This window comes from Platalea leucorodia (assembly GCF_965183815.1).
Source record: "Platalea leucorodia genome assembly, chromosome: 7".
Classification (NCBI taxonomy): Eukaryota; Metazoa; Chordata; class Aves; order Pelecaniformes; family Threskiornithidae; genus Platalea; species Platalea leucorodia.
In genome coordinates, this window is record NC_138829.1 from 2053856 (window position 1) to 2077663 (window position 23808).

Below are 23808 nucleotides of genomic sequence, written 5' to 3' on the forward strand. Positions count from 1 at the left end.
CTTCTGTGTTTTACCACCTTCTGCGCTAAGTGTATCTTAACAACCTTTTCCTCTGGTTGACCCACTTGATAACCTGAAAAAACAACAACAACAAAAAAGAGTGCTGCTCCCATTTCCAGGACCAACGGAAGCTATTTTCTAATGGATAATAAGCTGAAAGGCCATGGCTGTCTGGAAGGTTAAACAACAAATATTTCATCCGAAAGGGCTTACGCAGCAGCTTAGGTCCATCCATCTCCAGAAGCGGCTTCGTCTCCTTGCCTGCAGTCTGCACACCCAGGCTCCGTAGTTTGTTTAGAAAATAGTTTGCACAAACCACATTTTAGCAGTGCAAGCTTCTGTGTTGAAATTATTATTATTATTTTATTTTTTTATTTTTTTTAAATCAGGCTTGTTTCATTGAAGGCACTTGGTTTCCATGGCAATTTATAAAAGACGGTGGTTTGGTTTCTTCACTTCATTAGAACAGATGACTTAGTTGGGGAGGGGAGAGGGGTGTTCGAGTGGCCGCAAGCAAACTCCGATAAGCCTGTGTAATATGTAAGCCCAGGTCGCACATCCTGGATAGTAATGCATGCAAAAGGAGACAGCATACAGTTATCAAGCATAGCCATGAGAAATGAAACATAAATGTCTTAAAACAGCTCTGATTTAAGGTTATTCTCTAGGGGAGGTGACAGCCAAAGTAGAAAGGGCCTACATTTATTTAACTCTATACTAAAAACCTTCTTGAAGGGAAAATGAATGCCAGCTCTTCACATACCCTGTTTACAGTGAGGTGTTTCTCTCTCTCTCTCTCTCTGTTTTTGTTTTTATTTCCTCTCTCTCTCCTTCCTTTTTTTTTTTTTTTTGGCAGGCCATTAGGTTTCCATGGTAACAAGCAAACTATTCATTTGAAACAAAACCAGCCATGACTTTGTGCTTTGACAAGGGTTTCTATAGCTCTTTTCCGAGAGTTCAACCAGATGATGCTGTATTCATTATTGACCACAAAAGCACCTGAAGGTCTCTTCCTTACTTAGGCCAGATCTCATTCTCACGCGTGGTTCATAGTGAGTTACACTCCTGTGATGCCTTTTATGTCCCCAGTGCTTTTTAATTTTTTTTTTATTTATTTATGTATTTATTTAACTTTTGAGTCAGTCAGTGGAGGAATCTTTGGTAGTTTGTTTTTAAATGTCCATTTTACAAAGACTCTTTCTTCATGCCAGTGCCTGGTGAATCTTTTGTAGCCTCTGCCAGGATAAGGTCACCTCTGATGACTTAAGACAGACATGAGGATGATAACTGGGATAAGTCGTATATGCGCTAATGTCCCAACAGCACCTGATCGTAAATCTACAAAAAGGGGTGAAAAAGGTAGAATTAAAGAGCTGCCCAGACACAGTCAGCATTGCTACAAGGCTTAGAAGAAAAAAGGGCTTAGCCACCATAACCTGTCCTGCACACCAAGGCGGGGGCAGCCGGGGAGGACAACGGCGTGGTGCTCACCCAGGCTGTCTCCGCTTGTCACACCGAGAGCCACCGACCCCCCGGCAGAGCCCTGGTCTCTGCGGGGAGAGCGCTCTGCAGCATCACCTCCTACACAGAGGGGACGAGAATGCCGCTCGCCAGCTGAAAGAGGCAGGAGACGCTGGGATAAAAAACAACCTGGCTGTGTAGTTCAGGTCTGTATTGTAACACGCACATAGGGGTGGAGGGATGAAACAAGGTCCTCAGGGAATCACAACACTGCTATTCATTAATTTCATATTGTTTGGACCTCCTGAACATTTTTTTAATGTTGCTTTATCTGTCTGCCCATCTCAAATCACGGCCACCCAGCCCAGCCCCACCGTGGAGTGCAGCCCACTGCTCTCGCCTCTGCCTAATGCCCATCAGCCTTTCACTGCCTCTCTGCTAAACCAGCATTTTCCTATCTGAACAAAGACATTTTGACTCCAGAGCTTGCTTCCAAGGAAAATGTTTCACTTTAAGCGTCTTCAACTGAACCAAACAATATATTGTTCTCCTGGAGAAAATCCATTTTAGAAGGTGTCTCAAATTTATAACCATGAGAAGCAATTTGCTCTCCCCCACGTGTGGAAGAGCCACTTACTGTTGGCCGGTTGGTCTGATTTCATACACTCTCCTTCCACAATTGATACATCATCAATAGCAATATCACCTTCGATGCCAGGGCCCCGGATCCCTTCAAATATGAGCTGTAAAAAAATAAAGAATGAGCAGATCAGAGGGTGACAAATAGAAAACATTCAGCTGCATTTTGCATGGCATTAAACTACATTAATGGGCTTGGGATAATTTACAAACACTTTCCATGGTGCAAAAAAATGCAACCAAGTTCACATGTACTTGCAAGGTGAACACAGGGGATGTGTGAGCCATGGAGGCTTTTACTATTCAGAATGGATGAAAAATATCAGAGCTGCTAGTCATCTGCCTACTTGTCTACCTGGTGTCTCCAGGTCAGCTTCGCCACTATGCTACCTGTAATGTGTGTACTCATGTAAGTATGATATGCCCGGAGCAAAGAGCAGGATTCAATGGAGGAAAAGTTTTAAAGAGATTTGAGGTGTTTTTCCCAAAAGCTCCTGCCACCTGAAGTGAGTGGCAGAGCAAAGCTTGAACAGCATCTGTGACGTGTTGAAGGACTGAGCATCCACTCGACCACAGACTGCATGAAAACACACAGAAGCCAGCAAAACTCCACAGTAAAATGAGGTTTCTGGCTCTTGAAGGTGGCCTGACCAGTCCCTCCCCTCCCACCCCATCTCCCACACTGGGCTCCCTCATCTGCACCCCGGTGGCACTTCCCTGCAGGCAGGAGGAGGACAGGAGCTGCCCCCCTGCAACCTTCCCCCGGCCCATGAAAGCTTGGGAGAAACCTCTCGGCAGCCAGGTTGGTGTCCCTTCACCCATAACGCAAAGCTATACTTATCTCAAGGGGTCAGGAAGGGACGACCTTTGATTTGGATCCCCTGAGGTCCCACAGTGATCTCCTGCGATCACCTCGGTGGATTTTAACCTCCCAGATCTCCTGCCGTGGCAGGAATTGATGACAGCGACAGCCCCGCTTCCCTCCTGCCCCTTTTAGTGGCTCATCATCATGTCCAGAAGCTTTGATCCCTTCTAGGAATGGTTTAATATTTATCAGAGGACATTGTGATGTGCTTTATCACAGAGAAGGTCAGGGTAGAGATTTTATTCCTCTTTAAGGCTTTAACCTCTGCTAAATGGACGCCTGTGATTTCAAGGTCCTATTAATCACTTTCTGTCAAATATTCCTAGTCTGAAACCCCAACTGCTACAGCTGGGAGAGGAAATGGTACCTGTATGGACATGGGTAGCTTGTTGCAAGGTCAGTAATATTATTTGCCGTAACGTTTGTTATTAGCTATGGATTACTATTGTACTAAAGAAACAAAGTTATCTGCTCTCCTTCCCCAAACCCGATGTGATGCTGTCCTGCCATACTGTTGCTTAATTAGCTTTTCAGAAGAGTGGACTCATTCTGCGTTGCGAGAAATTTATTCACTAGAAAACTTCAAAGCCTTTCTAAAGAGTTGAAGGAATTATGTAAGGAATGTATTTCCCAAGCAGCACCATTTGCACAGTTATCTCTCCTTTCCCTCCCCCTCCCCGCCCCCCCTGCCCCCCAAAGTCCTTTGAAATATTCTTGGTTAACTGAGATGACAAGTTTGTTAACTTTAATCTACAACAATAAATGCATGAATTTCAATGAATTTTATAAGGGCGTGCTGTGGCACTAATGGAGACATTAACTCTTGGGGGTAGAGTCAATTGAAAAAAAAAAAAAATTCTATCTGGAGCAAAATACTTAAATTAAACTTCATAATGATCTAACTGCAGCCGGGAGATGTCTGGGGGACTCGGATGGGCTCTCTCTGTTGCCACTGATTTCAGCAGGACACAGATCTGAGCCGATTCTTTTGGCAGCTTCCAACATTTCTTTGCTCGTTAATACAGTTCAACCAGAGCTGCTCATTTGAAATTAATACCTTCCATTATAAATGATGAGTAAACACTCAGGGCAGTGGAAGACGACCCTGTAGACCACAGGGGTCCAGCAGCTAGTCCAGCTGCACGCGTATCACCCAAAGACCACATCACAACGGTGCGCGATGCCACCAGACGTTGCATTGCACAGGCAATTCTCCGCTCTGCCGTTCCACGGAGGGCACGTCCCTCGACCTTGGCCATCTCGTCCTTTTGCTAAGCTGGGCGTCCCCAGCAGGTGCCTGACCCTGCAGCGGTAAGCTGGCAATAGGAAGGTATGTATTTACAGCCTGCCTGTTGTGTCCTAAGCCAGGCGGCAAGGTCTGTGCTGGGAGCACTAAATAAACGTGAAAGCTGTGCATTTGGGGCAGGAGACTCCATCGGTATTTTATTGAAGCGCAACGCTGTAGGTTAATTACTATAACAAGGTGGATATTAATGCAACAGGGAACTGTAATTGGGAAAACAGTAAGTTTTTCCATAATTTACCCTGTTGTCTGAAAACAATGTCTCAAGTAATTATCCCTCTGACAATTTTTCGACTCTACCTCTGATGATGGGAAGTATTCAGCTCGAGAGGAAAGTGTCTTCTCCCCCAAAGTACAGCTTGCCCTCCTGCTCCTTGGCAGCAGGCATATAACCAGTCAATGGAGTATAAAGTCAAATCTTTCCTGATAATGAAAAACACTGTTTCCAGACAAAAGGACTCTATACAAATACAACGGCCAGCATTTAATTAAAATCTGCATTTGGCAGCGCGTTTTATGGGCCCCTGAGACAGGTTGCCATTAGCCAGTTTGGCCACATGCTCAGAACAAATCACCGCAGATGAGTGTTGGCAAGGCACGGAGCACAATCCAGCCTGCAGTTCCAGCGATTTGCAGGAGGTGCCAGATGATCAGAATCCCCTATCAGCATCCCGCAAAACCTATTATCTCCATGTCCGTGACTTTACAAAGCTGTTGTTAAAAATACTGCATTTAGCTGAAGAATAGAGGGGCCATTCTGCTCTCTTAACAGGGGAAATAGAAATAAGCCCCAATAGTGCCTCCAGAGTTATCACGAGTGTCTCCGAGGGATTCAGCTTGTGCTTCTTCAACAGGATTTCAGACAGATTTTACCCTCCAGGCCAGTCTCATAATAAGAAGTAGAGAGGAGCCTCATGAACATCCCCAGCCGGACAACATCATGGCAAGGGTGTAAGAATGAAAATCTCAGTGGTCCAGCAGGGTCATTTACTTGAGGGCAGATCAGTCCCTCAATGCAAAAAAACCCCGCTTTGCAAAAAAGCGTCTTTGACACAAGAAGGTGTCAAGGAAAGTGTAGCTGAAGGCGGTGGCAGTGCTCCTGCTCAAATCTGAACTAAAATTGGCACCTTCCGAGATGCCAGCATGCAATGTATCACTTCTATGTGCTCTCTTTTTTGTGTTTATTCTTTAAAAATACTTAATAAGTGAATATCTTACTGAGATAGCTTTTATGCAATACTTTTTCTGATTCAAAGCACTGTAGTCCTCTCAGCTCTTCAGGACAGAAGCTTTGTTATATATCATGGGGACTGGGAAGGTATAAAACAAAACTGGGCTGCACTTCTAGGCATATAAATTAACCTATAAAAAGTTTTAATTTCTGTGTCAGTGTACATTTTACTGCGAAGATTCACTTCAATTCACTCTCCTTAAATTTAACTGGGAGGTTTATATTCTTTCCTACTTAGACTCCTAAATGGAAAATAAAGTTTGCTTGATGCAAGAGCTGCTAAAAAAGTAATTTAAGGTTCCAACCACTTTGACATTTATTTGTTATATTTGTGCAGAGCTTCATGGCTTTACATTCATTTTATGCTGAAGCCTTCAAACACAACAATGTAAAAGGTGAAAAATAGCCAAGTAGAGGAGCTTCCATTTTGTGCACCAGCTAGCGGCACCAGTAAATATGGTTTTAAAGCAATGCGAGTTGAGGTGCACCAGTAGCAGAAGCGACCCCTGTAACATTTCTGAAAGCAATGGGGCCCCGTGCAAGGGACGATGCTCAGACTCCATGGTGAAAGCAGCAACCCGGGTACCGGGAGCTGCTGGCTGTGGCCTCTGGCTGCTCTGCCGATGCCTCACCCTGGCTGACCCCATGCAGGGCAGACACCCCAGCTTGCCCTTCCACCCAAACCCATGCCTTCCTCCCCATGCTGATGAGGTGACCCCAGGTTTACACCCCATCACCCTCCTCCACTCCTCTTCATTGCTGGCGCCAAATCCTTTGCATTTCTCTGCCCAGAGCTGATGTTCTCGTCCTTCCCCTGCTTCTGCTAAGGCCCAGCCCAGGTCTCAGGAATCCCTCTCAGACACAACTGCAATTACTTCAGTTTTAGCTTCCCCAGCCATCTCTTCTCTCCCTTTACCAGCCCATTTATTATGTTCAGATACTAAATAATTTTTCTCTCCTTCACTGTTCAGACTTCTTGGATTTATCCTGACTTCACCAATGCAAAACTCACCCACTCTGATCAGCTCCCGTGTACTTGGCCCCATGCTCTAAGTGTATCTCAACACTCATATCCCTCTTCTCTACACTCTTCCTCCCCAATTTTGCCACTTTGTTCCACTCAAACATCATGTAATGCTATACTTCACATATCCCTCTCCTTCAATTTTCCTCCCATTTCCCCTAATGCAATGCTTCTGTGATCGCGTATGCCAAATAATTTCTCTTCTGTCATTGCCTTTCATGCATGGAAATAAAAACAAAGGGTAAGGATCAATAACTATCCATAAAGTGAATCCCAATCTGCCTGTTTAAGATAGCAGTTTTGACTTGCACTAAATGACTCTTTTTCCCAAAAGCCATCATCTCCCTCAGGGGACCTGCAGGTTACAGAGCGGGGACAGAGGAGCCTGGAGAACATTGCACTGCGGGGCACAGCGTGTGACTCCCATCTTCCATGACGATACTCCCAGCCTCAAACACACGAGGGCCTGATTGCAGCAGCTGCCTTTTTGGGTCTGTTCCAGTTACAAACAGCTCACAGCGTGAATGAGAACTGCCAATAATAGACTATCAGCATCTCACTGTCAAACCAGAAATGATATGTGTGAAAACCTGTCATAACTTGCATGAGCCCAGTGAATGAGGCGTGCAGCTCTGCCATACCCGGAGCTCCGCGCAGGCAGCACTGCTGCTTTGGAACCTTTCAGCAAAGACTCAAGAGATCGCGCCTTTTTCTGCAGAAAATGCATGTAATTCAAGAGACCTCTAACACAGTCACTACACCATGGACCTTAAATATTTTTTCACAGGAGGTAATTTTGTATTCCAGTTGCTAATCTGAAATAAAAAGACATTTTATATCGGCCAACAGCATCTTCTGAAAACTGAAAGACATTTTTTCTTCAAGCAAATAGCTGCTGTTCTGCCATTAAAGTGTGCATTATTAAGCTCTATGATGCTTGCCTATTTACAGCAAGGAGAGCAATGATCTGTCCATAAGGCAGCTTTCAGAGCTGAAACGAGGCTGTGAAATCCCGTGTCAGAAGGAAAGGGTCAGCGTACACAGGTCCCCCCTCCGAAAACCGAATGCTCCCGTTCCCAGTGTGCGATGCACAAGCCATTACCTGAAATGAAGTCGGGGGGTTTATATTAACGCGGGCTTGGTTCCAGTGCTGTCCCTTATTTCCACTTGAAGACCACAACGGGTTCTCTATTGTGGTCTGACCTTTCAACCGCAGGTAAACATTCAAGCTTCCTAGAAGAGAGGTGGAGAACTGGAATTGGTTAGGCTCTCTGATGGAGCAGAGATGCTGGGCTGGGTACAGCAGCTATCCCCTACTCATCCCCCTTCCCATTTTGCATGGGCCTCTGCTAGCTCTGAGTAGATGAGAGCTTCTTGTCCTATATTTGAAAACTTGAAAACTTAGAAACACCATGAACTGGTGATGTGAATTCACAGCAGAGGCAAACTGAGCGCGCAGGGAGCGTGCTCCCCCGTTGCGGGCAGGGCCGTTGCACCCATTGCTCCCTGCAGCTCAGGAAGGACACGAGGCTTCCCAGGGTGAGATGGACAGAAGAGTTTTCTGTGCTTTAGTGCAAATGAGGCATTTATAACCTCCTAACCCAAGGACAAATAAGCAACTTGGTTGCCTTACGCTTAGCTCTCGCTTATAAAGACTGTCCAACTTCTAATGGAGTGCCATACAGCCTGACAAATCTATCTCGGAGATAGATGTGATGCCCTTACTACTACTAAGGAGTATCTTTGAAGGACAGCACAATCCTCTACTTCAAATAACCTTGGAAAAGTTGGCCCCCACTGTGAAGAAAAACCCCACAGCCCTGGGTCTTTCCCCAACAACAACCATTAAGTTACTGGTTCCAGCACAGACATTATTTGCAACAGGTAACAGATTGTCTGCATTTTGCAGCTCTTCTCTCCCACTAACACCCCTGCCTCAGACCACGAACAGAAGCCAGACTGTCTCGGTGCACCAAGTGACAGCAAATGCATCGACTTCATTTAGCAGGGTTCAGTAATTCACATAGTTTGGAAATTTTGTCCCTTCTCACTCACTGCTGTTATCCAGAGAAACGTGGGGCAGTGGTGTCTCTTTATACTATGTAAATCATCGCATTTGCCTTCATTGGAGAAAGTTCAGACAGTCAAGTTCATGCAAAACCACTTTTTTTAGGGAGTTTGGAATGGCAGCTGGGAAGCTCACACAAATTATATTTGCAATGAAACCTCTCAGATCTGAGGCAGCTGCACAGTGACTCAGCTCCTGCTAATAAAAAGTTCTTATTTCTAGCAATAGAAAAACTCAGCGCCTTGAAAAACATAAGGCTAAACGTGTAATGGAGCAGCAAATATTCTCATCACGGCTATTTCACCAGGGTGCCCAGAATGAGGCCATACATCTTCTTTGAAGGAGGTGGGGGAAGCGATGCTCGCCGGAGCGACTGGGCGGCACCGTGGCTCCCACCTGCCTCCCACTGCAGTATTTTATTTTTCAGATGCAGGGGAGGGTGCAGAAGCAGCACAAAGGAATCACGGCTTTTAACAAGGATAGTCTGTCTCTGCCTACACACACGCTACTGGGTAAAACAAAAAGACCTGAAACAGAAAGGGCTTGCAAGAAGGGAAATGCTCAGGAGGGTTCCCTGGAGCAGCCCTGCAGCCCAGCCCAGTAACACGTTGCAGGGCTGCTCACAGCAAGCGGCTGCTCAGCCTCAGCCCTCTTCCAAGCAGTGACAGCAGCTCTTGGGCAAGGTTTATGTTATTCAGCTGAAACAGTTCTCCCTTCCTTCCCATCTGCTTCTCTCCAAGACGTTTTTCGACAACTGTGCTGGGTCTATGGTCTGAAAAAAGGCAGGGTCTTAGACAAGACTACCTAAATTTAAAAAAATAGAGTTATATATAATGTTATTTTTCTTAAAGACAAAAATCAATGCCCATATCAAGCAAGGGATGAATAGCTGGCTAATTGTTTCACCTGTTTGTGCAGTCTGATAGAGCCCATGCCGCAGGGCTGTTTGGAATAACTGAATAATTTAGGTGTTAAAACCATGTAATTCCACCACTGCTGAGGTTACAGAGATTTAAGATTGTTCATTGCATACTCAGCCTCTCTGGGCCACATAACTTCTTCAAATTAATAGCAGGATGATAGCAGTCTTACTTAAAAGATATGCTCAGTTGTTGCCCAGCAGGTTGGTTAGTATGGATGCACCTGCCTGACCCTCATTGCTAGATATGCACACATACTTGCCTGAAACGTTGCTGAAAACTTAACTAAATGACACCTGCAACAGATGCTTATCCTTGAAATTCTGCCAGTAAGGTTTTGGAAAAGTTACATGGCCCTTGCAAAGCTGGTGCTGTTGGGGAGGATGGGTTGGCTGTAGGATTCACACTGAGGTGTGTCCAGCAAGAATTCATCTACAGATTTCAAACTATTTCGAACTCCAGACAAATGGGTAATGAAGTAACTCTTGAGTAGGAGACAGAAACAGTGGGCAGGAGTAACAACTGTGACTTAAGGAATAAAGTTTACTTTCTGACAGCATCCTGCCAAGATGTGCAGGGTGCTCCAGAGATGTCGCCAGCTGCAACACTGGGGGGACATTTTGAGCGCTCATCACTGTGCGAACACAAACAGCTTTCACGGTCTGCTCTGACAGCATGTTTTGCTTCCACTTTTTGTTTTGTGATGGCTCTCTAATGATAAGAAAAATTATTGTTCTTGGAGCATCAATTAGAAATGCCTCGTTTCAGGGTGTGGATGGAAAAATCAGAAATACAGATTGTTTTAAAAGATGGTGACAGCTATAATGGAATTACAGCCTCTTTCTGTCTCAACATAGAGACACAGTAAGGCCAGTGACTTCATTTTCTTGTTTCCCAACAATGCTCATTGTTTTGGCTGGGGTAGAGTTAATTTTCCTCATAGTAGCTGGTAGGGGGCTATGTTTTGGATTTGTGCTGAAAACAGTGTTGACAACACAGGGATGTTTTTGTTATTGCTGAGCAGTGCTTACACACAGTCAGGGTCTTTTCTGCTTCCCACACTGCCCCACCAGCGAGGAGGCTGGGGGGGCACAAGGAGCTGGGAGGGGACACGGCTGGGACAGCTGACCCCAGCTGACCAAAGGGACATCCCACACCATATGGCGTCATGCTCAGCATGTAACGCTGGGGGAAGAAGAGGGAAGGGGGGGACGTTCAGAGTTACGGCATTTGTCTTCCCAAGTAACCATTACATGTGATGGAGCCCTGCTCTCCTGGAGATGGCTGAACACCTGCCTGCCGATGGGAGGTAGGGAATGAATTCCTTGTTTTGCTTCGCTTGCATGCGCGGCTTTTGCTTTACCTATTAAACTGTCTTTATTTCAGCCCATGAGTTTTCTTGCTTTTACCCTTTGGATTCTCTCCCCCATCCCACCGGGGGGGACTGAGTGAGGGGCTGGGTGGTGCTTAGTTGCCAGCTGGGGTTAAACCACGACAGCTGCAAATCAAGTAATGAGAATTTCTATTTCTCTTATGCTTTAGGGATAATCTACCTTCTCCTTTTGAAGGATGGGGAGCAAAGCGCATGCACTTTCTCTGGCAGCCGGCACTCTCAGAGTTAGCTCTGTGTGATCTGTCAGGAATTACAATCTGCCTTGTAAGTAAGAGCCATCTATTTCAGGTAAAGAAACACTTTATCTTTCTGAATCTAACTGCCACGGCATGGGATGTAGGTCCCTGTTTATCTCATCAGAGCTGTGCTGTAGTGTAAGTGCTAATCTCAGACCTGTGCTCTGCTCTCTGTGAAGACTCCCAAGCACCTCTCCTTATCGCTACAGAAATTTTCAGCCTCTTCTCCAGAGACACCAAAGACCTGAACAGCAGGCACGGAAGCTGAGCGGCACAAACTGGTAGGCTGTTTGTTTTCAACATAGCGCAGCAGCCATATTCTCAAATTGATGTCACTGGGGTCACTCATTTTTAAGAATGGAGGAGGAAGTATCATTTCCCCTAAGACTCCAAGACCAGCCCACACCAGCAACAGAGCATCATTCCAGGATGATTTTCCATTTTATTAGGGATCCTTCAAAACCTTATCGGAAATGCAGAAACATTTTGATGAGCACTGAAACTGTTTCAGAAACAAAGTACTTTGCCCCTGAGACATGGGAATAATAACCTGAATACTGCTTGGAAATCTTATGGGTACTGACAACTAGGGAGAATAAAACAACCCAGTGGAAATGCTGACTTGCAGCACCAATGTCTGCTGAACAATGCTACAGCACTTTGGATGAAAAATCAAAGTTTAATGGCCATGCATCTTCCCTGAACACATTGTCTGCAGGCCCAAGGAAGGAATGGGCTGGAATTTATTTAAGCCAAATTCCCCTGCAAGACACTTCAAATTTTCAGTGAAGTCAGGTCAAGAATCAGCAGCTCAAGGTTATTCAAAAGAGAGAGCCTTCAGCACAGAGATCATATCGAGGTCTCAGTTAGCAGCTCCTATCCTGCTCTTGTGAAGAAATCAATGAGCAGGCAGTGCATATTACAGCCGAGAGCTGCCCCAACTGGCAGCGCTCATTCCCAAATGGGGATAAGAAGCACCCTCTACAGCGGTGAAGGGTCAAGGTTTCTAACAGCTTGTCATAAAACAGTCAATCTGTTTTAGCAATAAGATTTATCATTATCCACAGGGGATTAATCCTTAACAAAATGGAACTCTTCTGAAAAAAATATTACCAATTAAATAGTTCACACAGAATCACAGAATCATTGAGGTTGGAGGCACCTCTGGAGATTGTACTGCCCAAACCCCTGCTCAAAGCATGGCAGATTAGAGCAGGTTGCCCAGGACCACGTGCAATCAGATTTTGGATATCTCCAAGGACAGAGACTCTGCAACCTCCCTGGGCAAGCTGTTTGATCATCTTCATAGTAAAAAAAAAAAAATTCTTTTTCTTATGATTAAATAGAATTGCCTCCATTTCAATTTGTGCCCATGGCCTCTTGCCCTGTCCCTGAGCATCTCGGAGCTCCATCTTCTTTACACCCTCCCTTTAGGTATTTATATACACTGGTGAGGCCGCCCCTCGAATGCTGTGCTCAGCGCTGGGCCCCGCACCCCAAGGCGGCCATGGAGGGGCTGGAGCGTGGCCAGAGCAGGGCAGCGAGGCTGGGGCAGGGGCTGGAGCACAAGGCTGGGGAGGAGCGGCTGGGGGAGCTGGGGGGGCTCAGCCTGGAGAAGAGGAGGCTGAGGGGAGCCCTCATCGCTCTCTGCAACGGCCTGAAAGGAGGCTGGAGCCGGGCGGGTCGGTCTCTGCTCCCCAGGAACAAGCGATGGGACGAGACGGAACGGCCTCAAGCTGCGCCAGGGCAGGGTTGGGTTGGATATTAGGAAAAACTTCTTCACTGAAAGGGCTGTCAGGCCCTGGCCCAGGCTGCCCAGGGCAGGGGCTGAGTCCCCATCCCTGGGGGTATTTAAAAGATGGGTAGATGTGGCACTTACGGACATAGTTTAGTGGTGGTCTTGGCAGTGATAGGTTAACGGTTGGACTTGATGATCTTAAAGGTCTTTTCCAACCTAAACGGTTCTATGATTCTATGAGATCCCCTTGAGCCTTCTCTTCTCCAGGCTGAGCAGTCCCAGCTCTCTCAGCCTCTCCGCATAGGAGAGGTGCTCCAGTCCCTTCAGCATCTTTGTGGCCCTGAGCTGGACTCTCTCCAGTAAGCCCATGTCTCTCTTGTCCTGGGGAACCCAGCACTGGATCTGGCACCTCAGCTGTGTCTCACCAGTGCTGAGCAGAGGGGTAGGATCCCCTCCCTCAGCCTGCTGGCCACGTTCTGTCTGATGCAGCCCAGGTGGTCATCCTTACCACAAGGGTGCACCCTCCGAAACACTGTGTCATGATTAGGTTTGATTTGTCTGGGCAAATCATCGTGTTATAATAACCCCTTTTGTAATTCAAAGTAATTTCCAAGACCACAAACCTTTAAAAACTCATTCAAGTAGTTAGCTCATCAATAGGACTATTCATACAGTAATCATGTGCTTAAATCATTGACATCTTAAAATATTACTCATTAGGTTTTTCTTTTCATTATCCTCATGTGAACAATTTCAGTGATAGAGTTCACATCTGGGGAATCAAATAGTATATATTTGTTTATTTCATAATTTATTTCTTGTATGCATGTTGCATTCTCATGTGTTTCATAACACTTTGTCATTATAAGGAATTAAAATATTGAATTTAGTTGACCTGTATGAGTGTGCATTCAAACACATGGCTGATGTTATTAATTTATTGTCAGTCTGCTCTTTAAAGACAGAATAATAAGTAATTTTGTACAAAGCCATTAAAAGTAGATAATTTGGAACATTGACTAAAATGATGGTAACTATATTTTTTAACATTAAGGAACAAAAGTGATATCGAGCAATTTTGGTTTTCGACAACTAGGTGTCCACATTGCCATGAACAAATCCTATGTAACGATGATCACTACACATCATTGTCCCCATCTTCACCTGTGGGTCAGCTCCTTCATCAGCCAGAACTATACGTGTTGATTCAAGAAATTACACATAAACAAGGAAGGGTAATCTCGGCAAAAAAGCTAAGGATGCAGACTTGCTGAAAAGGTAGCCTCGGAAAAGAACCAAAGTTGCACCAATGACAGGTCACTGTTTTGTGGACAGATCTCAGCCTCCACGGCTGTTTTTCTTATACTTTATCCCAACCCTAAGGTATTCCGGAAAAACTCTTTGACCCTTTACGTATGCAACTTTTTTCTTCACTGTCATATACCACAAATAGTCTGGTATATGACTGTATAGGGCAGTTTATATTTTTTTCACTAAACATGGCATGGCTCAATCGCTTCCTTCCAATGAACAGCCAAGCTCCTGCTGCAATGTAGATCCAGGAGAATTTAGATCTGGGGCTACATTCACGTGCTCAGCAGTGCAGAGACAGCTAACCAAAAACTAAGTGAACTTGGCTGCTCTACTTAAAACCTGAACTCTGCCTGGAGGCAGGTGAAGGTTTCCCAAAGCAGCCACCAGAATGCACTGTGAGGATGTGCTTGCCCTTGAAATACATATAAAAATACATCAAGTCAGGTCAGCTTGGTACTGGAAAGCCTCTTGACACACTGGTAAGCACTGAGCACCCCACAGGGATTTACAGGATTTATAAAGATTGGCTGTCTATTGTTTATGCTTTTATATTTTCTTGTACCTTTTTTTTATACTACGCAAAGAAATTAAATGTGTGTTGAAAGAGCTATGACTAAAAATAGACTTACAGATACACCTTGAAAATATACACTGCCACTTGTGAGTGAATTGTTCATGACTTTTACAAAGGAACTGTGTGCTGCTGCATCGCACACAGGCTGTGCTGCTCCAGCTGCCAAAAACTAAGCACACGAGGAGTGCTGCCGCTGGTTGCTTGATCCTGAATCTAGCGAGGAGTGACTCAAAACACCGCGTTAGCATCAGGCAAAGTCCTTGCAAATATCACTTTTTCTGTTTTCACTCTCTAAAGTTCCCTGCTGAAAACCTCACGCATGCACGCAACACTTCCCAGCTGTGAGGGGCTCCTGCTAGCGTCCTGATTAGTGGAAAACACAGTTTTACAGCAATTAGGACACTATCAGGCACCTCTCTTGCCAGCTGTGGTTGCGACTGGCCCTTGCAGGTGTTGGCAGTCCTCCCGTGCTTTTGTTTCATACAAGCGGACATTTCTCTTGCTATTTTTCCCAAAGTGAAAAGACAAGGTCATTGGCTTTCTCTCACCTATGTGCTGTCCATACATGTGATAGTAGAAGCTAAAACAATAGGCTGTGTTCGTAGCTCCGTAAGGATTTTTTGGAGCGACACTGAAGACAGGACTAACGAGTCTGGCCTTTTCTCCTTCCAGCCTGGGGCGCGACGTCTCAATGTACATGTAGAAACCTAGGGAAAGTCCAAATGGAAATTGTGAGGTTGCGGCCTTCAAAATCCAACACATATATATACAGGAACACACCAGGGCTATCAAGCATCTCGATTCATTTTTCACATTCATCTGACATCACCATGGTTTCTGGGACATATTTCTTCTGCATTAAGCCCATGTGTTTTCCACAACTGCTTCAAAGGCATGTTTTCTACTAAGAGTAAAATCAGGGCTAGCAGGTCAGTACTTGTAACCAACTTCAAATCGATGTAACATTGTATATTCATAAGAAAAGAAAAAAATCTTTATGATGAGGTTCAGACTTCAGTCTCAAGGCTGCAATTTGTTCCTATAAGCAGTGAACGGGGAGGACTTTTAAAATAAAGGGAAAATATCTTGATGGAAACCTTTCAAGGAACATTTTCAGCCATGTCAATCACATGTTTAAAAGCTCACTTTCATGAAAGAAGACAATATTAATTTATTCTGATCCTGGACTATGCAACAGCAGAGATAGTACTTATTTAACCCAATCAAGCAAATACAATGCAGTATGATTTTTTTCCCCTTTGGTAGTACAAGCAGGGGGCACACAATAAAATAGCATGAGTTACTGCAGTACTTGATAAATTCAGCACAATATGTCTGACTTTTCAAATGCAAATATACACTGCAGTCAAGATGGCACGCTTCTGTTAAGCAGGGCAGCAGATTGAAAATTACACATTTTAGCAACACCCAAAGTAAAAATGGGGCAAAAAAAAAATCTCATCGTGACAGTCTGAGAGAGTCCAAGTTAGAATTTAAATGACATAAAACAGAAGAATATTTCAAGATGTGCCAGAATATTTCCCCACTAGACTGTAACGTGAAAGCAATCACTTTGAAAATGGCACAACAGAAACAATACAAGATGGTTAATGGCACCGTTAGTGGGTTGTGCTTTGGGACCAGCCGCGTGCCTCAGCACTGGCAGTTTCTTTTAGAAGTCCTTGAAGTATGCTTATTCTTGGTATGACTAGGAAAAACGACACAGCTGGCTGAATTGGCTGTCCTGGACAGGTCCCTCACCCCAGCGGAGCAGCCGAGCTCCCAGTGCCGGGGGACCAGGCACGCCGCTGGAGCTTACCTTCCTTGGAGCCAGTCCGATCTGCGTTTGGCCCCGTGTTCGGGGTATATTTTGTGTCTCTAGTGGCAGTGCTTTGTTTTGTCCAGTCGAAATTGTCTGTGTCATCTTGAGTGAAAAGGCAAATGTTACCATCCTCAAACCCACAGTGGAACTCTCCTGCCAATGCAGCAAATGAGCAGAAATTTAGTGGCTGAAACTATTAATCCTACGCTTGTTTGTCAAAGTACCTGTCAATTATAACAAACACATTGTGGGATGATGCTTATTAACAGCACTGGAAAATAGGCATACGTTTTTGTTACATCAGTTTCTAGTGTTTAGTGTATGTTTTCTTTTGCAGTAACCTCAATGAAAAAAAATCACGGTCATCACTCTGTGTTGGTGTTACTTGAAACTATATTCAAATCTTATTGTACAGCTCCTCCTCACATATTCACATGTATACAATTGCCCTTAGAAACACTGTCTCTTCTTACCCAGCTAGCATTTCCAAGAAGCTGAGAAGAACAGGCAGCATGTGCATAAAACATGGACTACGGGAAAAAGAAGTGAGAAATGCATTATTTTGGTTTAGGGATAAGGACATCAGTGAAAAGAGGACAGCAACTTTTCAAAATGAAAACATTGTCTCCAAGCGACATCTCCTAAACTATTCTTGGTTTTCCATAGGGATGGGAAAGCAAGTAATGGCTAAAATGAGAGCAAAGGAGCTTTAGAGTAGACATTATGAAAATCTCTAAAAATCAGGACAGTGAAGCACATGAATGGACTGCTTACAAAGAGCATTGAGCCCCCATCAGTGGACTGTAATAACCAATTAGACAAATACCTGGGAGGAAGGTTTAGGTCTACCTGAACCTATATGGGCAGGACAGGTGACTGTATCACGTCCTGAAGACATCTCCTAGACTTTCACTAAGACTTCTGTTATGTACTTGAGGTCAAGCGGCAAAAGCTTAGGTCTAAAGAATAAAAACACCAAGAACCCCAGACAGGATTACTGGGATCCTCTCCTTTGCGAAACAGAGGTCTGTGAGACACACCAGTCCAGTGACCCTACCTGCTGGGTTATGATGGGATGAGAAAGTCCTACTGTCAGACATTTAGGAATCAAAACAAATCAAAACTTCAAGGTTTAGTTTTTATCTCAGAACAGAATAAGGCCCCATGTAGTAAAATGCGCAAAAGCTTAATTTTATGCACATGAACAGTTCCCGCTGAGTTTACTCTTCCAGCAAAGTCAATTGATTTATCTGAGAAAACAAGCAAATCTCTCTTCTCTAGGGAGAATGCAGCTGTCTGCATACTGTGTCAGCTACGGCCTTCTTTATAGGGGTGCAATTTATATTCATTGTTATGAGGAACTCTAACACCAGGCATCATGGGATTATTAATCTGTGTTAAATTGAGAAGGTATATAAATGTTTGCAGGTTTGGTGTTTTGGTGAACTATAAATTCACTTAAGCCACTGGAGCTTCACTGTAAATCAGTGAAGACAGAGGGAGCTGGAGCTTAGCTTGGATATGTACTGCTAAGCAAGGGTGCTGGTCTGAAACTTATTTAAAATCAGATAATACTGCAGACTGAACAAGCAGGCTTGAAAAATTCATTCCAAAACACAAGGTGCATTAGGAACGCTTTCCAAGTCTTCCTCATTCTGTTTTGCCTGCACAAAGAGCAACACAAACTGTACCCCTTCCACAACAGTCAGCATAAACCACCACTCTATAAAACCAGGTTATCACAAAAATGCAGTCCACAGAAACTTTCTTGGCTATTACTACTTCAAGCAGATTGACTTGATTTCTCAATAAATCCATCAACTTTATTAGCTCCTCCAAGAGAACTGATTTCCTAAATCACAGTTCCTTAACTGGCAAACATGACGGATAACCACTGGCATGATGGGGAGCCAATTTCAGGACCTTGCACCTCAGTTTGGTTCTGGAAGCAAGGTCTTTCTGAATCCTGAATTTTGAATGTGGAAGAAGTGGCAATACAGAAAATGATTCAATGGAGGAGTACCATCATGAGCATTGCAGAGAAGGAATACAAGCAGAGGCCTGATTGTGGTTCTTCCTGAGAGACAAGCAAATCAAAGAATGAGGCCACAAGGAATACACATGCGTGGATTATATCCAAAATCCTTTGATAGAGAAGCATGTGAATGGATGCAGACGGACACCTCCATCCTTACCCGAAGACCAGGAAGATAATGCAAAGACCCTGACAAAGCTCTTGAAAGACACAAGGACTCGAATGAAGCACCCTGAACAAAATGCCAGCTGTGCCTCTCATCTCCAAGAATACCTTTTACAGGACTTGAGCTCTAAATTTGCTTGGTTTACACTATATTCTGTGCATTTGACTTCCACCTCCACTTAGGCAAGCCCTTCCTATAGCAAAAATGGCACTGCTTCTACACAGTGTGATAAAATTAAAGGGCAAAACAGTAACTAAAGGAGAAAAGTTCTGAGTACCAGATCCAGTCCTGCAGCAAAGTGAACTAACACAAAGCATTTTCAGCCATTCAGCAGTTTCTAACACTGCCCCTCCAGTACCTTAAGAGCTGCATTTGCATGTCGCACCATGCCCTCAGAGCTTCATTAAGAAATTCCACATCAGCAGAACAGAAGATTTTTCTTCAAGTTAAAATAAAAAAATTCAGGCCAGATGAAAAAAGGTTAAGTAAAAGTTTGCCATTTATTTAATAGGAAAACACTGGTTTCATGTGGGACTCTGCCATTTGCAATACATTGGAAAAGGTTAGTGCTAAATATTCTTGGCACCAAACACTTCCTAAAAAATGACAGAAGAATAAAAATGGGAAATAGTTCCCCAGGATTAGCTTAGTACTTTTTTTATTCAAGAAGCAGAAGCATTTAAATAGACCTGGATGGTCCTGACCTGTTCATTAATGGGGCACACCAAGTGCAGGAGGAACAGCCGCCTCTTCCCCAAGCACCCATGGGTGCTCCAGCTCATGACACTGCTCAGACCACTACGGTTTGCTGAACGCACTAACAATGGTGCCAATTTCTATTAAAGATAGTGGTCAGTTTTTGTCAAAGCACATGCCAGCTCTGGAAGTGGATTCAGGTTATTAATAATTTCATTGCCAATTAGGGCAAAATCTGAAACTGTTCTCAAGGTGAAACACTCTTCATTGTAGTATGAATTTTTGTCATCTATTTCCATAAAATTCAAGTTGAATATGACTCTCTACCATCTAATCTCTTCCATTATTCAGGTGTAACATCTAGTTGCACTAACTGATATGAAATCCTTATGATTTACATTAAATTGTTTATATTATACTTTACAAAATAAAATGTAGATCTGAGGCTACATCTCAGTGTTTAAGTCATTCAATGCTACTCACTTATGTATTGCAGACATCTTATGAAAAAGGACTTATGCAATGTGATTATTCCAGAATTGAAGCAGGAGGAATGTGACTTCAGTTTCCAATACAGGTGTCTTGTCCCACTTGAATACAGCTCTTACTCTTCATTCACAATGGTGTAAATTAAATCAGAATTCAGCCCCACAGGTTTAGAAAAAAAACAGAACTCCGTTGATGTTATATCATATACATCATCATCCATTCTGTATTTTCAGTGAAATAAAATGAGATTGTAGAAAGAATGGATAATGATGAGATTGAATTTGTTAGGGAAGACAGAATCTCTCTTCTGGAGAATCTCTCTTCTCCAGCTTACTGGTTTGAACTCATTTGCAGACCAAGATTTCTTCCCTGTCAAAGGATTTCACTCAAAAAGTCTTAGGGTGTGTGGGAAGTGTGGGGAAAAAAGCAAACCAAAATTTTACCATCTCTTTGCTCATCTGAAAGAAAATACACTGGGTACCCTACAGTTCTGGTAGGCAAACTTTCCCATTGCCACCACTGCAGAGAGAGGCAGACCTAGAACACAGATGAAGGAAAGGGTGGACGGGTTGCCAGAGATGCCCTCCCTCCCTCGAGCTAACACACTCCCTATCGCACGAGCAATTTGGATCCCACCTGCACTGTACCAGGCGTCTACTAGAGCCATTGCTTTTAACTAAGCTATAGAGAGATATTTTGAAAATTAGACAGTTGCAGATCTTAAAATCATAGAGGACTACAGTGTGAAGCACTTGGGATTGCAATGCATTTTTTTCTTAACATCACAGAGTATATATTTAATATATTAATTAGCAAGGGTCTCTTCTACTGCTCATTTAAGTCAATGGGAGTGGTTCCTTCAGCTCCCGTGAGCTTTGAACTAAGCCCTGATTAATTATTAATGCATTGCACAGGATCTTCCGCAAATAACTTTAAAATTTACAGAAAGGCTTAGCAGTCATGTGTGTGAGAGAGAGAGGCTGCTCGCACAGCCCGGTGCTGCTTTTCTGCCTGATTATGGCCACACTACAGCAGTAATAACAGCAGACAGAATCCCATTCCCTTTATTTTTTGCCTATGTTATTAAAAGCAAGAGTAATGGCAGACTATGTTCCCACAGTAAAACATTCGTTCACTGTGGTGTGGAAGAAAATCATGAAGTAGATAGATGTGGGGACTGTCAGGAATAGCGTGGTTTTATTGGGACATACTAAAGCTCCAGCCCAGTCTCCTGTCTCCGAGATTTGTAGGGATTTGGTTCCCGTGGAAAAGTGTAAGAACAAGCCGTAAGAGAAGTCCTTTCTCCCCTGCAACATCCCCGTGCCCAAGCACCAGCACATTAGCAAATACATAGTCAGAGCTTGCATTTTAAATCATGGCTGTGGAGCAGTCTCCTGTGAATTTGTCTAAACACTTTCACACCCTAGTTACACTTTCGGTCTCCACATTTCTCTGTGCAAATGAGGTCCATGATTCCTGTATGTGCTGCATGAAAAAACATTCTTCTTTTGGTTTTAAAGCTGCAGATAAGCTTCTGACTACCCTTGGGAGTATCAAAATAACTCAAGAACTGCAAATGTAGTTCTTATGCAAGGATAAATTAATTCAGAAAATTTCATAAACTGACTTTTCCTTCAAGATTTTTACCGTGCCTGTTGAGGCGCACAGTTCTTACACAGTACTTGATCTTTCAGCTATTCAGTTTATCAGTATTTAGCTACTCCCATGGCTACAACACAGCATCACCCATACACACTGAGCTGCAACGCCCACAAATGGATGTTATTCCAGAACATTAGTATTTTCCTTTAGATGAACTGTTTGGACAGTTGGAAAGAAAGATGAGCTGGAGCTGTAATTTTTCCTTTCTCCATCTACTCTTGCCTTAGCGCCTTGGCAGAACAAGAGGAATGACACCTTCAGCCGCCAGCCCAGCTCGCACACAAACTAAGGCGGTCCCTGCAGTCCACGGGCTGCAACTGAAAGCGAAATACTTATCGTTTACTTTTTAACTGTAAGGGACAACAGATGCAAGGACAATTCTTCATACACATAAAAGCTAAAAAGTTAAAGAAATACTTACGTAGATGTGGATTTACTGGAGCTGGAAGACAGAGCAAAAATAAAATTAGCACAAAGCAGAAATTCTAATTCATCGATATTCAGATTAGCCTAAATTTCCCGTTGTTCCCTCCCCCTCAAGACCTTGACCATGTCTCCTACAGCAAGACAGCCAGCAAAACTGGTAACTTCCTTTTTTGATCAAATTTTGTGGCTCCCCGGCAATCCAAAGGCAACGATTTCAGTGAGAAACGATAGCCTCTCCCATCCACGATGTGCATCACTAGGACCTGCAGCTTGGGGAACAAGATGCTGTAACTAAGCATCGAACCCAGATTATTGGCGCAGATGTTGTAAGGATGGGGACAGCTGCACAGCAAAACTCCAGGGTGATGGCTTTGTACAGGAATCTACAAAAACTACAGAAAGGATGAATTCATCAAAAGCAGAGGTTCTGCACTGGACCTTGCTTATCACTTAAGATTTAGCATTAAGTAAGAATACTTAACATTTAACAGAATACTTAATGCTTAACAGAATTACCCTTCTACTCCATGAATAATACTATTCTTTAATTTAAGATGTCTGTGTACATACGAGTCTTAAGAAACAGACAGCACTTGCATTCTTGTTAGAAATTCCAACTTTCCTTTTAAATATCAGAAAACATAAGCACAGCAAGTTTGTGAGAAGAGGTTTAGACCAAGAGACAGAACCAAGAAAAAACCATGAGAGTCTTCTGGCATATAAACCCTCTTCTAGGGAGGACATACTTTAAAGAAATTTAAGAAGACAACACAGGAAGGTGAAGTGTGCTGTCCTAAGAAGCTGCCAGCAGTGCCAGCACACCCGTGCCTGCTGGAGCAGCCACATTCCATGAGCAGGACAGGGACCACCAGCACGGCTGGCCCTCGATGCTGCTCTCCTGGGGCTGTGCTCTCAGAGACAGAGGAGCACCAGCGCAGCATCCCACCTCTCTGCATCCCACCTCTGCCCACTGCCCATCCCATGGCAGGAGCAGCCCATGCTGACCCATCACCTTGGGAGGCATTGAAAATAATTTTGCCAACATTGCAGAGAAGCCTTGAGATAACTTTGCTGAAAAATATTATTTCTGTCTGTTTTATGGGTCTGTGCAATGCCCCACATGACACAGCAGGACTATTGGTACTGGGAATCTTTGGGGAAGCTGATAAAACTGGCATTCTTATTTCACAGACCCTTGGCAAAATTACAAAAACCTCTACATCCATAATTCTTTAATATTGAAGTTAATCTACTTAATACCTTAATAGGCTGAAACAGAATGAAAGTCAAACCTCAACAGTGCCCACAGATACCTTAACCATGGGGATGGCTACCCAGGTTAGGTCCAGAGTAACCTGTACAATGCTAAACATGGGAAATGGGGTTTGAATGAGAAATTAGTCTGCAGTTCTGTGCTACCTGTTTGCAGAAGCGTACCTTTGAGGATGGATCACTTAGGAAACAGGGCCCTTCTGCTATAAGCCCTTACGGATGTGAAAAACAGAAGGATGCTAAGCTCACAGTTGGAATTGCATGTTATTAACAGAAAATTTGAAATAAAATTTAATCTCCAAATAGTGGGTGCATCTGGTAATGCCAGACTTCAGTACGAGTGTTGCTGCATGTTTTCTTGCTGCCCTTCCCATGCCATGTTTATAGACATGAACTCTTGGTTTGTGACTGCAGCCATGGATACTGCGGAGCTCTAGATTCAATCTGAAGTTTTCAAAACAGCTCTAAACTAGC

General features: G+C 43.9%; 1 protein-coding gene across 2 annotated transcripts in view; it reads right to left on the reverse strand.

Moving 5' to 3' along the window:
- Positions 1-1249: 1249 nt before the first annotated feature.
- Positions 1250-23808, reverse strand: part of MDGA2 (MAM domain containing glycosylphosphatidylinositol anchor 2) — a gene marked incomplete at both ends in the record, with an annotated part of 386860 nt that continues 364301 nt past the window's right edge. For both annotated transcript variants that reach the window (XM_082317068.1, XM_082317067.1), the window contains 6 exons: positions 1250-1338; positions 2099-2204; positions 7626-7756; positions 15315-15473; positions 16586-16741; positions 22058-22078. In XM_082317068.1, the coding sequence (XP_082173194.1) occupies positions 1250-1338; positions 2099-2204; positions 7626-7756; positions 15315-15473; positions 16586-16741; positions 22058-22078 (662 nt within the window). The remainder of the gene's footprint in view (positions 1339-2098; positions 2205-7625; positions 7757-15314; positions 15474-16585; positions 16742-22057; positions 22079-23808) is intronic.